Here is a 16072-nt window from a genome sequence, read left to right as displayed (position 1 = left end):
TTGGTTAATGTATTTCTAACGCTTTCCTTCAATTTTCATTCAATATTTTCAAATTTTAACTTCAAATTATGAATTTTAAATTGGAGATTTTGGATTTTCTTGAACATGAACTTTTGAAGGAGAAATAGGGATTCTAAACTCATTTTTGAAATGGTTTCCACAATTAGATTCTTGATTACTTGACGAATATTTTCATCTAAAAATAATCAGATTCTGGATTTTATTTTCGATATGGGATATTTTGACCATTTTACCATTTTCATCTGAATTGCTTGATTTTAGTCTCAATAGTTTAGAAATATGATTGTGAGTCTATATTTGATTAGATTATGGTGATTTGGAGTACCTTCAGAGGGGAAAAGCTTTGAGCTCTAATTGTTCGTGACTTTTGTCTAAGACAAGTGGAATTCTAACCTTTGTTAAGTATGTTGAAATTTGTATTTTTCCTATGTGAGGGATGAAGGTGTGGTGGGTCATTAGATTAAGTTGAATTATATGATTTTAAGTTTGATAGTGGAATTTAGGTAGGGATAATTGTCTAAGTGTTATGAATTACAAGACATTGACTTATTGTGTGATTGTGGACTATATGACATCTTATGTGAATATTTATCCTATTTCACTCATTACTTGTGCATGTATTTATCTGTGATAGTTGATAAATGATATGAGTGAGGTACTAAATATTGGGACCGAAGTTTCTATTGGTCTAGCTGATTTTTTAATGTCTCTTCTGGCGACCGAGGTCTTTTCCGATGAATATTGTGGTTGAGGCCTTTTTCTAGCAGATATTGGTTGAGGTCTCTTCCGGAGGATACGTGGTCTATGAGTTGGCCCCATAGGTTCTGATATGAGGTAATCAGCGGATGTGTATCATAGGACAAACATGCATCATGATTAGTTGACATAGCATTTACAAATATTTCATATGGTAATTGATTATGATTGAAATTTCCTGTGGTTGCCTGAGTATGATGTTGAGAATGTATATGTACTTTTTAATTGTGGATTGTCTAGTATTCTGGTATAATTGTGATATAACTTGTATAGATTGGGTTATCTGAGTGCAGATGTGTAGTTGTGGTTAGGATGTCAGGAGTACTTATGTTCCATAGTACTTTACTTAGGTTTTAGTTTCCATTTTGCTTAGTATCGTGTTGTTGGTGCTCAACTCTTGTTTCAATATCAATGTAGGATCTGAGTCTAATACCCCCCGTTCTTAGTACTTTTGTTGATTGGGCCGAGCTTCTAAACGCGTGAGAGGTAGCAGCTTGTCTTCTTCGATAGACTCTCGCCGCCTATTTACTTTATGCATTGCTCTACTTGAGGACTGAGACGTATAGACTTGTACCTTTTCATTCCTGTTGAAATAGTGTCTTGTACATATGACACCAAGTCTTGGGTGGTATAGAATCTATTTCCCGCTTATCCTTAGCTATATCATATTAGACTTTACATTTCCACTTTTATTTATTCTTATTTTGTATTGTTCAGACCCTTAGGCTGACTCGTCTTGGTGGGTTAGGTCAGTGCCACCACACCCGATTCCTCGTCTAATAGTCTTTGTGGGTTAGGAATTAAGTTTTGACAACATCACAAATAAATTCATACAATATGACAAATAAGCCTCGATGGTAAACACAATAGTTATATCTTATTGGTTTTGAAAAATTCTACGAGTATCATAATTACTCAAATAATACTATCATACCACGATGAGGAATATAAAAACTTTAAAATATAACAAAATATTTTCTTATGAAATGGTCTACACATAAATTCATGGTAGGAGTTCTTAAACAAATCAAATGATCATTTGTTAACATACTACATCTCATGTGGATCTAGAGAGTTTCATTATCCTTATATACAATATAATATGAAACAATGAAAAAACTTCAAATATATACATGAAACCTATAAAAGCTCTACATAATGAACTCTTATAATTTTCCTTCCAGTAAAGACTCGGAACTGAAGACGCATAAATTTTTTTGTCTTTATAGTAATACAAGGAAAATGATACTCAACAACTTAGAAGAGAACTCATCACCTACTTTCTTTACAATATTAGAAGTTACACGTACTTATCAATTTTCATATAACCAAAAGTATAACATGCTAATTTTGTTTATTTAATTATTATCAAAAGAAAATTTTCAAATAATCAAAAATACCGACTATGATTAATAAGTCGAATATAGAAATAAAATAAAATATATGACCAGTAAGTAAATAAATTAGTTATGACAATACCCCTTCTTCTTTTTTTGGCTTTCATGAAGGATATTTACATACAAAAAAATGCATGATGAGGAGAGTTCATATGTGTCAACCCTTAATCTGACATATTAGCAAATTCTTTATAAAATAAGTAGCATATACTTAATAATTCATATAATATGTAACTGCAGACAAGGGGTTGATGGTTCAATTATAGTATAATTCATTAACCACAAAGGGGCACTAAACAAATAAACTAGCGAACCTATGGAAACAATATCATGTATTCCATTACACCATTAAACACGTAGCATATACAAAATCTTACAAGCAAATATAATGTAACATATTCATATATAGATTTTTCATGGCTTACTCTTATAGACATTCAATGCTATAACCGTATATAAAACATTTAATGAGTGGACAACTATTATTGAACAAAGGGAGTAGTAATTAGTTCAAACACTACTAGAAACAAAGACTTTCTCCATCAAACTTATAATCTGGAAGCTACAAGTTATTTTGCTATAGTTACTACTCTTTCATTACTTAGATCATGCGATAGAGCTAATCCATATGAAGTTACTTCTTATTCACACTCCGCCTAAATATCCTATAAATTCTATCGATTAAAGATAATCTTAGACTAGGACAAAAGGCTAAATTAAGTTAATATAAATTCGTATAAGCTTTTTCTATAGACTACTTGTTTATAGGATTGTGCGTGTTACGTGCCTTATATGTTAACTATTACTTGTTACTAATTTCCTAAGTTGTTTTGCTATATACTATTCTTCTTCTCTATTTTAGAGATCAGTTGTTTTTATGATATTTTCTTGTAAGTAATTTGGTCTTCAAAAATGTACATCTCAGATCAATTTCTTACATGATGCAAATTCTATACAAAAGCTTATACTTTATTATATTGACCGACATACTAGATATGTTGTAGATTATAAATCATAACTAAGACCCATAAGAAAGACTCTACTAGGCACAACTTGTGGACTCCCTGGGATATGACCTGCTCTGATACCAAGTTTGTCACGCCCCAAACTAGAGGAGGCGCAATAGGCACCCGGTGCCTCACTTGATGGACAGAACTAACAGATGCATAAAAGAAATAAAACCATGAGGGCGAACAAGGGAAACTTAAGTGATAAAGAAATAACAACTCGACAAGGCTGCAACTAAAATCATATATACAATAAACCAACAAAGCTATAAATGGTAGCTGACAAGACCGAACAAGTTATGTCAACAAGTCTCTACGAATAGTAAGAAAAGTCTCCAACAATACCAATACCTTTATACAAAGCTTAAGTATGTAAAACCTATGCATAACCATGTATAATATTGTCAACCTGTGTCCATCTATGGCGGTCTCTTCCGGTAGCAAATCGGCATCATATTGCCAACCTGTGGCCATTTATACAATATATATAATCTTCTGGGAAAATAGGCCCCTTACCTTTGATTATAGCTCGAACTCCATGCATAATATGTCATATAGGATATGAACTTTGAATGCACGTTGAAGGTCATAACAAGAATTTAGCCAATCATGGATTATTAGTACTCTTATTCTTATAATCTCATAATCACTTCAATATAACATGCAAATACTTGATAGAACCTCATATGCTTTTTGAATAAACCTGAACACTTCACTCAATTTTATAAAGGTAACTTAAACTTGAGGATGTTCATAAAGATCTTAAAGTGCTTCAAGAATCTCCTCGTAACTTTATTTAACTTTTATACAACCATTTAGGCCTATACAATTCATTATAGACTCAATGCTCTTGGCTCGACTTCAACTTAGTAAATTAATCAGTTAGGAACTCAAAAGAGACTGATATGCCTGACTTGATTTATTATAAACGACTCCAAGTTGGTAACTGAATGAGGTCGTTTAGAAATAAGGTTGTTTGACAAGTATATAACCAAAAAAAAGGATACAAGATTTATTATGAATATTATTTTTAGATAACATTTCATAAAATCTTCTGACAAAAAAGAATAGCTTAATAACTTCTTTACATACAATAAAATGTTTTTTCAACATTTAAGCCTCACTATTGGGGAAATAACTAGCTTATACACATACAGAATAGGAAACATGACAGGAAATATCTTTAACTATCAAATATACTTCACAACATTACAAGCACGATATTGATACAATAAAGTCAAGAAATAAGATCAGCTGAGATCCAATTGTTATACCCCATACTTTTTTACCTTGAAAGGTTCTTAAGCTTCTTAGAAGTCATCATGTGAGCCGTATAATCTATAACGCTACCAAACAACTCTAAGGAAAGGAGAATGTGACACCCCATAGTAGGGGAGATTGGAAATTTGGTTATAAGAATTCGGACGAAATTGGAGGCCAAGTAATGAGTTATAGGACTCGACTTACGTACGTAAGCTACCAACTTGAAAATATTACATTCTTAAGCTACTTGAGTTCATACCAAGCTTACGTAGTAAGGATTACATAAGTTCGTAAAGTAAGATGAGATTACGAACCCACGAGGAGGAAAAAAGGTGACATATGGCAGCAGGAGAGAGTGCCACATGGCAGGATCTGGAAGTGCCATGTGGCAGAAGCTGAAGCAAGGGGTGCCCCCCCATATGCCATATGGCATCCCCTAAGTGGAGGACGTGATGCGTTGGCCCACTAAAGGCTTGACACGTGTCACTACTTAGGGGATAACACATGTCACCCCACAAGGTGGCTTTTATGTATATGTTTTATGATCATATTTATCCAAACAAGTCATTCTTATCTCTAAGAAAATTCTAGAAAAAAAAAGAGAAGAGAAACTCTAGACTAGAGAGAGGGAGCCACGGATTTGGAGCCAAAAAGATAAGCCCTCCAATTTTATTCTGTGAATTAATTACATAGGGTATACCACGAGGGTATGAATGTGTTATTAATGTAAATTTATGGTTTCAATAATCCCCAAAAGGATAGCAAACAACCATGAAGTTTCAGCCGCGCTAGAAGAGCTTCCGAGGCGAGTTTTGGCGAGTTTTGACGAGTTTCAGACAAGGTAAGGGTTTCCCATTTAAATTGGAGTTTGTGATGTTGTTATTAGGTATATTAAATGTCTTAAATGAGGCTGGAAGTTAAAAAATTACATAAGTATGCTTGACGTTAAAAACAAACTAAATTGAGTCGTTAGAGTTAAATCAAAGTCGAGTAGTGTGTTGTGATTGTGGTGCTGCGGTTGTAGCTGGTTTGATTGCATGTTGCATGGCTGGAAAGTGTTCTAATAAGGGTGTGAGTTCTTATTCTTTCAGCCATACGACCCTCCGTTTTGTATGGTTAAAGGTTTTATGAAATAAATATTAAAAACTTTATTTTGGTATCGTAGTTAAGCGAGTTGCTTGGAGTTTGTATTGTGTAAAGTTGAAATAATTTTATTGTAAATATGCTGCTGGTTGTTGTTGTTGGTATGGTTGTTGATATTTTTTCCGAGTTATAATCTCGTGGATATTGAAGTTATAGGGGAGATGCTGCCTAATTTTCGATAACTTCGGAGCTAGTAATAAGTTAGTTAAGGGAAATGGATAAGGAAATATTTCCTATGGATACGTGGTTGTTGAGTTGGAAATTGGAAAGTGAAAGGTTACTAATCTTAGTATTACTCGCATGTTAAATAGGTTGAAAAGACGACGCGGCGAACGTGGTTAAGAGTAATCCATAAGAGGTATGTGAAGCTACCTTCTTTCACTTGGCATGTTTTTGGCATAGGTATGTAAAGCTACCCCTTCCTTCTCTTGGCATGTTTTGAGATAAGTATTACATGATGTAAGTTTTGGGAGTTATCCCACCCATAAAGCTCCGAGCATGATTTATGACTCTTATCTACTTCCTAACATTAGAACTTCCATAATAATGGAGTTATGGCTCTCAAGCCTTCTATATAATGGAGAGTAGTAAAAAAATGTGAAGCTATCTTCCTTTCTTTGCCATGGTCTTTATGAAACAAATATATAATTTTTATATGCTTCCAAGTAAGTTCCTATTCTTAGAGCCACTTGGATGGCCAATGTTTTAGATTTCCAGAGGTTCTATTTTAATACAATCCATAGTAACATTCAAAAGGTACTTGATATGGCGCCTGTCTTGATTTTTGAATGATAACTCATTTTGACCATTCCATCGAGTCTCAAATATGATTTAAATTGCATTTAATTTCTCACTACTCTACTCATGGATGCCTCAATGCTTCCTTCACTGAGCTCGGGTTAGGAGATACATGATTGTGCGTACTTTTTTGCCTTATTCGTCGTGCTCCGATGTGAGGGGGCAGGTACGCCCTGTACATGGGTTGTGGAGTTATGTTATGCCATGTACACATATGTTGATGTCTGATGATATGATATGATATGGCCATCTGATATGATATAATCTGTTACAGAGATATTCTCTACTTTGGAGTTATGCTGTGCTGTGGCACCGGTAACGGGATGGCAACCACGTTTCGTTCACCGTGTTTTGTAATAGGGTGGGATATGATATATATTTTTCTGCATGCATTATCAGGGGTTGTGATAAGCATTTTGATATTTCTGGATATTTCGCTCATTTGTTTTGCACATTTTGTTCTGTTGATAACTTTATTTATTACAGCCCATGCTTTACATATTAGATACATTTTCTGTACTGACCCCCTTTTTGGGGGGGTTGCATTACATGTCCGCAAGTACAGATGCTCGTTTTGCTGACCCACTTGCTTAGGACATCCACTCTACTATTTGACGGTACTCCTTTATCTGGAGCCCTATTTTGGTACTAACTTTTCTGTTGCATATTTGTACACGTTGGTCAAGGGTACGATGGGGCTCTGTCCCGTCATATGATTAGGCTATCATTCTGTAGAGGTATGTAGACTTGTGTTGTGGGTTTTGTATATGTTCTGTGGATCCTGTATATGTGTTCTGGACTTTTATGTTCCGTGACGGCCTTAACGGCCTTTGTGTGCTACATCTGCTTTCATGTGCTCCTTAGCGACCTCTTTTGATTTCTACATTTGTTTCTTCTGCTAACATGCTAGGTGGGGCTAAGGGTACGTATGGGTGCCCAGCTCGGACACTAGTCACGGCCTATGGAGTGGGTCATGACATCAATGCCCTTCACAAAGGGTCTTCCTAGCAGTAGAATAGTAAAGATGACTCATTCGATAATTTATAAATTTTAGAATTCGTGCATTATGAAAAGAAAATTTTTACCTTAACATACCTTAAATATGAACTTAAATAACTTGATGTGAATAATCAATTCTCTCTTAGTTGTCAAATAAATCACTAAAAATATTTTTTCCCACCAAAACCCTCCAGCATATTCATAGATAGATGCGGCTTATAGTTGCTAACTGTAGTTAGCTTTTGGTAAACGAGAATGAAAAAGGAACCATGGCATATTTTAAGCCCACCTCTATTTTGATAATAAAAGTTGAGAAATTTACATAAATATACTATATTAAAAAAATAATTATCATTTATAGCAATAATATTTTTTTCATTGAACACCTATACTATAATTATAATATAATTTTAATACATATTAGCGAGAATAATTTATAAAACTTATATAATACAAGTTTTATTTATTGACAATATATTTATCACATATTTTAATACGATTATAATACATTGTGTAAATTTCTTACCAAACAAGTATAATATATTTTAAAACACTTATAATACATTTATATTTCATGCATAATTTACTTTTAATAATGACAGATATATCATAATATTGTCATATATTATTAAAAATGATAATAAATAAAAATTATTACTAAAATCAATAATTATTTATTAAAAAGTGTTTTTCCTAATAATATTTCCATAAAAGTTATATATATAATTCTTATATAAATCATATATACAACACATACAGTAGCATAAAAAAAATGGCTCATCATTAAGTAATGATAAACTATTATTATATTAAAAAGATGAATTGAGGTATCACTTATCTCAGTTAAGGTGCTGCAACCTCCCTCCCTTTCCACGTGGGAGTGGAGGTGTCACCCTCTTAATTGCTTTTTATCTCATTACATATATACTCGGATATTACAAAAAATTGTGGTAAAATATATATAATTTATTGAATATACTATAATTAATAGAAAATTATATTAAATAAAGTATACTTAATATAATAATAATATTTTTAACATAAATAGATTTACTATCTCCATTAAAATATTTTCAATTGACAAAATTCTTGGAAGGATAAATACATATCAAATATATCGTAACTATAATTTTTTTTTCAATAAATAAATAAGATATTTTAGGAAGACAATAAATATATATTTTTTCAGATTTCAATCAAAATACGATATTAGCAAATCACTTGAGGTGCTACAATAAAACTCTCAAAATTGGGCTCGTAAGCCTTCTTTACGAGACAAAGGACAATCTTAAACACATGAGCCGTAACATAAAATAACTGAAAGACAACATACTCAAGAATACTCAATGAACTCAAAACTGCAATAACTCAACTCAGATAAAACATGCAATATATGAATAAAATAATTCTTTATAAAATAAGAATAAGTAAATGCAACTCAGTATAAAATAATATTTTACTCTTTGGAAAGTTTCTCTAACTAAAAATCATAACTATGAGCATCGTGATGATACAACGAATGTTGTCATTACCAGAGTCGTCCAATAATTTTCTAGAGTACGGAACACAACTCATATCATTGATCCAGTAAAATTTCGTATTATGGAGTGAGGAGATGTCCGAACCAATGGTATGATCCTATCCTAAATTGGCTACGTAGTTTATGGGGTTTGAGTTATCTAAAATCTTATCCAAATAGATACTCAATACTACTCCCAAAAATATAGATATTTATTGTCACGATTCAAGCCTAGGGCCTTGACGTGACATGGAGAATGAGGAACCCGGAGGTACCTCACCCAAGTCTCTTATCATTAATTTAGCCTTTCATATGTGATGAAAATGAACAATAAGAAGAAATAAAAAGGAAAAATGGGACTAAGGGAGAACATCATTAAAATACAAGTAGTTAATAACCTCAAGTCATCGTCATCCATTTGTATCCAACCATACCTCTACTTATAAATTTGACGGGGGGTGGGGGTAATACATGTCCCTAACTCACCCTCAATTGAAAAAAAAATAAGTAACATGAAATGTATCTAAAAGTCAATAATTAAATTAAGCTAAAAAGGAAAGGAATATTATTCCCGAAACATGGGAACTCACTAAAATAGTAGACTTCAACGAATACAACTAGCCACGTGGAGTTGAATGTGGAGAAACGTCGGTCCCTACATGATAATATCATGTAGACAAAAGTGTATGAGTTAGTACTTTGAATGTACTAAGTATGTAGGCATGAAATTCAATGAAAATATTAAAGCATTATAAGGTAAAGTACATGAGTAGATGCATGCATAAGCAATCAATATGAATAAAATTTGAAACGTTCATTTTGGTGGGAAGATGACTATAACTGACATCTAAGACCATGTGATCTATTACATAGAATCCAACATAACCCCCTACATTGGCACAGGGAGAGTACTTGCCTGGTAGAAATCGATCAAACTTTATTCATTTCTTTAATATTTAAGGCTATTTGTGTATCCACTAGCGTAAGCCTACAAGGGCTCCTATGTTGGCACATAGGTCAAGAGACTAGAGGTTTCGACAAGGATTCCCTTACCGAACCCTACCTCAAGCCTCATTCGGTGCTAAGTCAAATCCCAAGAAATTATTCATATAATATAATAACATAAACATTTACATAGTTTTAGATCATCAAAACACCATTCGATAGAATAGCTCATTAAAAACCTTTCATTGATTCACGCAAGTGTGAATTGCCATTTCACCTATAGAATCCGTAATTCATAATCATTTCATCATTCTTTCATTTCAATAAGACTCCCCTTGGATCATAAACCTTACTTTCATAAATATTTATTTGGAGTCAAAAGCTTTTAAGCCAAACTTCATTGAAGACATAGTAAAACTAGGTGGGTTCTATTCAAGTCAACTTTCAAATCATTAAAATCAATGCTAGCATGGATGAGAGTGATGGAATGCATCAATTAAAACATGCTTGATACAACCCACCAATTCACCTTAAAATCCTTTCATTATTTCATATAAGGACATTTAATAAATCAACGATTTCATGAAATTAAGAGCCAGTATGAGCTAATATAGGTAAATAAACTTCAGATATTCAATAATTTATACATTTGAAAACATAATATGAAGACCTATAATTTTGCCATTTTATATTGAACTAGTATGTTGGAAAATACTTGGGTTCCATGGGGGAAGGACCCACAAATAAACACCCACATACCTAGGGGGATAAGAGCCTTAACAAAAGCCTGAGGATTTAGACTTGAAGAACTAGGAAAGCTTTAATTGGTGAAGAAGAAGATCTTGACTGGAGGAAGGGTTTTGTGTCTTAGAACTTGAGTGAGAATAATGAGTTGGGTTTGGCTTAGGGTCATTTAGATTTGTTAGATTTAGTCCCCAAAACGACCTCACTTGATTAATAAAACATAGAAAAGGAATAAAATGACACATAAACATGCATAAACTATAAAACGTTCATACTTATCTTAAAATGACACATAAACATGCATAAGAAAACTTAGGAAAAGCTGAAACGTGGGAGTCTCAATCAATTTGAGCATGAATAGATTAGTACCTTAGGCTTGAGTAGAATAAAAGAGATGAGGGTATCGCCTCATCATATATTCTTCCGCTTCTCATGTAGCACTTTCAACTTCTTCATTCCTCCAAAGGACTTTGACGGATGCAACTTCCTTGTTCCTCAATCTCTTAACTTGCTGGTCCAAAATTTCATCTAGGACATTCTTGATAGGTCAAGTTTTCTTCAACATTCACTACTTCCAGTTGCACAATGGAACAAGGATCACCCAAACATATTCTCAACATAGACTCATGGAACAGCGGATGAACCATCGCCATTTCCAACGGCAACTCCAACTCATAAGCAACCTTGCCAAAACCTCTCAAGATTTTATACACCCCACATACCTAGGGCTCAACTTTCCTTTCTTACCAAACCGAACTACACCTTTTATGGACGAAACCTTCAAGTATACCCAATCATCCACATTAAACTCAAGATCTCTTCTCCTTGTATCAGAATAGGACTTTTCGCGACTTTGGATCGTATTTAACCTTTAACTAATGACTCTCACCTTCTCTAAAGCATCAAGTACCAAATAGGGACCCAACAGGGTCATCTCACCTACTTTGAACCAACCAACTTGAGACCTATATCGCCACCCTACAAAGCCTCAAACAGTGCCATTTCAATACTTGAGTGGTAGCTATTTTTGTATGCAAACTCAAAAAGTAGTAGATGGTCATCCCAACTCTCTTTGAACACCAACACACAAGCCCTTAACATATCCTCTATTATTTGAATTGTCTGTTTGGCTTGCCCATCGGTTTAAAGATAGAATGTGGTACTTAGCTTTACTTTGGTATCATGGCCCCTTTGAAATGATTTCCAAAAGTGAGAAGTAAATTGGGTACCATGATCCAAAATAATTGAAAATGGCACACCATGAAAGCTTACCAATTCCCAAATATACAACATAGCATTATCCTCGATGCTATAAGAAGTCTTAACCAGTAGAAAGTGAGCCAACTTAATCAATCTATCAACAATCACCCAAATCGAGTCATGATGTTTCCAAGTATGAGGCAAACCCACTACGAAGTCCATGTTAACATATTCCCACTTCCAAGTGGGGATTTCAATGTCTTGTGCTAGGCCACCTAGCCTTAACTGTTGGAAATTTGGGCATTCGACCACGAACATTGCTATATCCTTTTTCATGCCACCCCTCCAATAAATCTTCTTTAAGTCTTGGTATATTTTAGTCGAACTAGGGTGAATAAAATATAAAGAATTATGAGCATCCTTCTAGATCAAACCCCGTAGGCCATCCACATTCAGAATACATAACTTGTGTTGGTAGAAAAGTACCCCATCTCCCCCTTGTGAAAATACTTCTACTTTTTTTTGTTTCACAAACTTCTTCAACTCCACTAATGTCGGGTCAAGGTCTTGTTTTGAGTTAACATCTACTATAAAAGATGATTTCGACCCATTATGAACAAATATACCACCATCATTGGAACAACTCAACTTCACCCCTAATCTAGCCAACCGACGAACATCCTTCACTAACTCCCTCTTCCCTTCATAAACATTAGCTGAATAATAGTTCTCACTCATGTCGTAGTCCTAGAGGAGTTCAAGCAACCTCATTTTTCTTAGATTGTGTTCCTTTTGGGCGAACACATATTGGAGACTTTTTTGGTTGGTAAACACATCCACATGTACCCCATAGAGGTAATGCTACCAAATCTTTAAAGTAAATACAACAGCAGCTAACTCAAGATCATGGCTATGGTAGTTATGCTCGTGCACCTTTAATTGCCTAGAATCATAGGCTATATCCTTGATGTTTTGCATCAAGACACAAACCAAACCAACCCTTAAAGCATTACAATACCCCACGAACCCTGCTAACCCTTCTGGTAGAGTCAAGATAGGAGTGAAGGTAACCCAATCTTCAAAAGTTCAGAAAATCTTCTCACACTAATCCATCCATAGGAAATTTGCCTTCTTTTGAGTTAATTTCGTTATAGGAGATGAAATGGAAGAGAACCCTTCAAAGAACCTTCAATAATATCCTACTAGACCCAAAAAGCTCCTCATGTACCAAGGAGACAATAGTCTAGGATAATTTCTCACCGCCTTTGTTTTCTTAAGATCAATCTTGATTCCATCACCGGACATTATGTGACCAAAAAATGCCACCTCATTCAACAAAAAATCATACTTACTAAATTTGGAAAATTATTTCCTATTCCTCAAGGTTTGAAGAACAACTCTCAAATGATCCTTATGCTCTTCCTTACCCCGAGAGTAAAGCAGGATGTCGTCAATAAAGACTACCACAAATGTATCAAGGTAGGGTTTGAAAACACTATTCATTAGATCCATAAATACCACCGGTGCATTCATCAATCCAAATGAATTCACCAAAAACATAAAGTGACCATACCGTGTTTGAAATGTCATTTTCGAAATGTCATACTCCCTTACTCTTAATTGATGATAGCCAGACCAGAGATCAATCTTTGAGAAGTGACTTGCCCCTTGTAATTGGTCAAAAAGGTGATCTATCCTAGGAATATCATACTAGTTCTTAATGGTCATCTTGTTTAATTGTCGGTAGTTTATGCATATCCAAAACGACCCATCCTTCTTCCTCACAAACAATACTGGATCACCCCATGGTGAAATGCTTGGCCTATAAATCCTCTTTACAACAAGTCATTTAATTGTTCCTTCAACTCCTTTAATTCCGTCGGAGATATTTAGTGGGGATGAATAGAGATAGGTTGGGTATTGGTGAGGCTATTGATACCAAAATCAACTTCCCTTTAGGGAGGGATACAGGGAAGATCATTATAAAAGACATCGAGAAACTCATTGACCATGAGAACCGACTCAAGATAATATCTTTTGAATTCGACATCTCTAAACCTCAAAATATGATAGATGAAACCCTTAGCAATCAACTTTTAGGCCTTAGGACAAGAAATGAACCTACCCTTCACTACCAAATCATGCCCCTTCTATTCTAGAATAGACTCATTTAGGAATTAAAACTTAACTTTATGAGTTGTACAATCTATAGAAGAATAAGACACATGCAACAAATCCATCCCAAGAATAACATCAAAATCTACCATGTCAAGATCAATGATATCACAAGGAACAACTTTATGCAATATAAACATGGTAAAACTCTTATATATCTTTCTAGCAACAACTGAATCACCCACAGAGGTAGACACCAAATAGGGTTATAATAATATTTTAGGTAACACATTAAACCTGTTTGGAAGGAATGAATTAAAAAATGAAAAAATTGTCACCCAGATCTAATAATGCATACACATCAAAAGCAAAGACCTTTAACATACCAGTAACAACATCAGGTGCTTTCTCAATCTCTTGTTTCCTTTGTAAGGCATAAAAGGGTTTGTGTGTTGGCCACTTCCATCTACCACCATGCCATCGCCTACTTGAAGTACGGTACCAGTATTTACAACCTTTACTTCTCTATTATATTGTTCAATACGTTCACGGATAATATTACTAATTTCGTCAGCTCGAATGGTTACCATGATTCTTTCTTTATTCTTTTTTGAAAGAAAAAAATAATACCTACAGTAGAAAGACTAATCAGTTATTTCTTTCATTGTTCCCAACATGCCAATATTGGCACTAATGGTACGTAAATGTAACTCGTTGTTCAAACAACTATTCAGAGTTCCTAAAGCTCCTCGTAAGGCTTGTTGGAAAACCCGTTGTCGGACTTGATTAATCGCCCTTTGCTGTTCAAACTGAATCGTTTCGTTTTTGTAATTTTCTAATTGTTCCAAAGTCTTATAAGTTGAATTAATCAAATTCAATTTTTCTCGTTCTATTTCGGAGTATCCATTCACTCGAAACTGCTCGGCTTCGGTTTCTACTTTCCGTAAGCGAGAACGAGCTTTTTCTAGTTGTTCAATAGCCCCCCCACGCAGTTCCTCTGAATTTCGAATAGTATTCAAGATCCTCTGTTTTCGATTATCTAATAAATCACTTAATGAAAGTAGATTATTTTTCCATTCCTTTCCAAAATTCCATAATCCCTTCCCGAACCAAACATGAATCTTTCGATTCATTTGGCTCTCACGCTCAATTACTTAATTACTTAAGGTAAATTCTCATATCTTTTTTTATGAATGTAATGAGCCTATCTTGTCTTCTTTGTTCATATTCCAAAAAGATATCGAAACTAATGTAAGACCAAAATATTCGGAGGACTCTTCTGACAAACTCAAAAATATGTAATTGTCAGCAAAGTTGTTTCTTATTTTTTTCAAATCCAAAAAGTTCTTCTTACTTAGAATAGGTCGTCGATTCAGCATTAGATAAAGGGGGTAAAATCCCCGTTTTTACAATAAGCGGTTAAAATCATTTTATCAATATGAGTATCCTATATCGATAAAATATTTATTTTGAAAACCCCCTCTATATTAACATAGTGGTAGAAAGAGTACCATGCTGCGTCTAGACTTCAAACAGTTTGTTTTAACCATGTTAATAGTTCCACATTATTGGTTAATAGAGAATCAAAATAGATTTACCAATGAATCGCGAAATGCTATGGTTCTTACATATAATTTCTGAATTTATACAGAAGTAATTCGCGAGATCATGCACCTCTCTTTCCTACTTATAACGGAAAAGGATACAGTTGGTTGGTCCAGCCTATTCTTGAAATAAACAACTCGCACACACTCCCTTTCCAAAAAAAATCAATACACCAAGCACTACACTTAGATTTATTGGATTTGTTGCTAAAATATCGGTATTAAACCCGAAACTCCCGGCAGATGGCCAGTGGCCCAAAGAAACGAAAGAATCGGTTACATTTTTCATATGATCTCCTCTTATAGATAGACTAAAAAATCGAACAGAGTTCTTTTTGTAGCACTTCGCCCCTCTTTTTATTTATTCTTTTATTTTTTCTGAAATTGAGTAAAAAAATACAAAATATTCGAGTTAGTTATAAATTATGAACTAATGAACTAGCCCTTTATATTGGTTATTGGAACACTAACACTTACTAAAAAGAGTTTACCTTGGTCTATGAACGGGAAGGATGAAAGCGAGTCAGTATGCTAATTCCTCATCCGCAAACCAGCCCTTCC

General features: G+C 34.1%; 1 protein-coding gene across 1 annotated transcript; it reads right to left on the bottom strand.

Annotated features, from left to right (window-relative positions):
- Positions 1-14454: 14454 nt before the first annotated feature.
- LOC129880505 (ATP synthase subunit b, chloroplastic) lies at positions 14455-15800 on the bottom strand. The gene is made up of 2 exons (XM_055954578.1): positions 15658-15800; positions 14455-14963 (listed from the first exon to the last, which is right to left on the bottom strand). Exons 1-2 carry the CDS (start codon positions 15798-15800, stop codon positions 14552-14554), a joined length of 555 nt encoding a protein of 184 aa, XP_055810553.1. The 3' UTR covers positions 14455-14551.
- Between the last annotated feature and the right edge of the window lie 272 nt (positions 15801-16072).

This window comes from Solanum dulcamara, chromosome 2 (genome assembly GCF_947179165.1).
Source record: "Solanum dulcamara chromosome 2, daSolDulc1.2, whole genome shotgun sequence".
NCBI lineage: Eukaryota > Viridiplantae > Streptophyta > Magnoliopsida > Solanales > Solanaceae > Solanum > Solanum dulcamara.
The sequence above is the reverse complement of the archived record's forward strand: the minus strand, read 5'-3'. Positions and strand labels throughout refer to the sequence as shown.

Excerpts from the sequence above, each read along its gene's own strand:
- LOC129880505 (XM_055954578.1), bottom strand. The coding sequence starts at position 15,800 with ATGAAAAATGTAACCGATTCTTTCGTTTCTTTGGGCCACTGGCCATCT. Across the intron at positions 14,964-15,657 it reads ATTTTTTTTGGAAAGGGAGT|ATTAAGTGATTTATTAGATA; the intron begins GTGTGCGAGTTG and ends TAATCTACTTTC.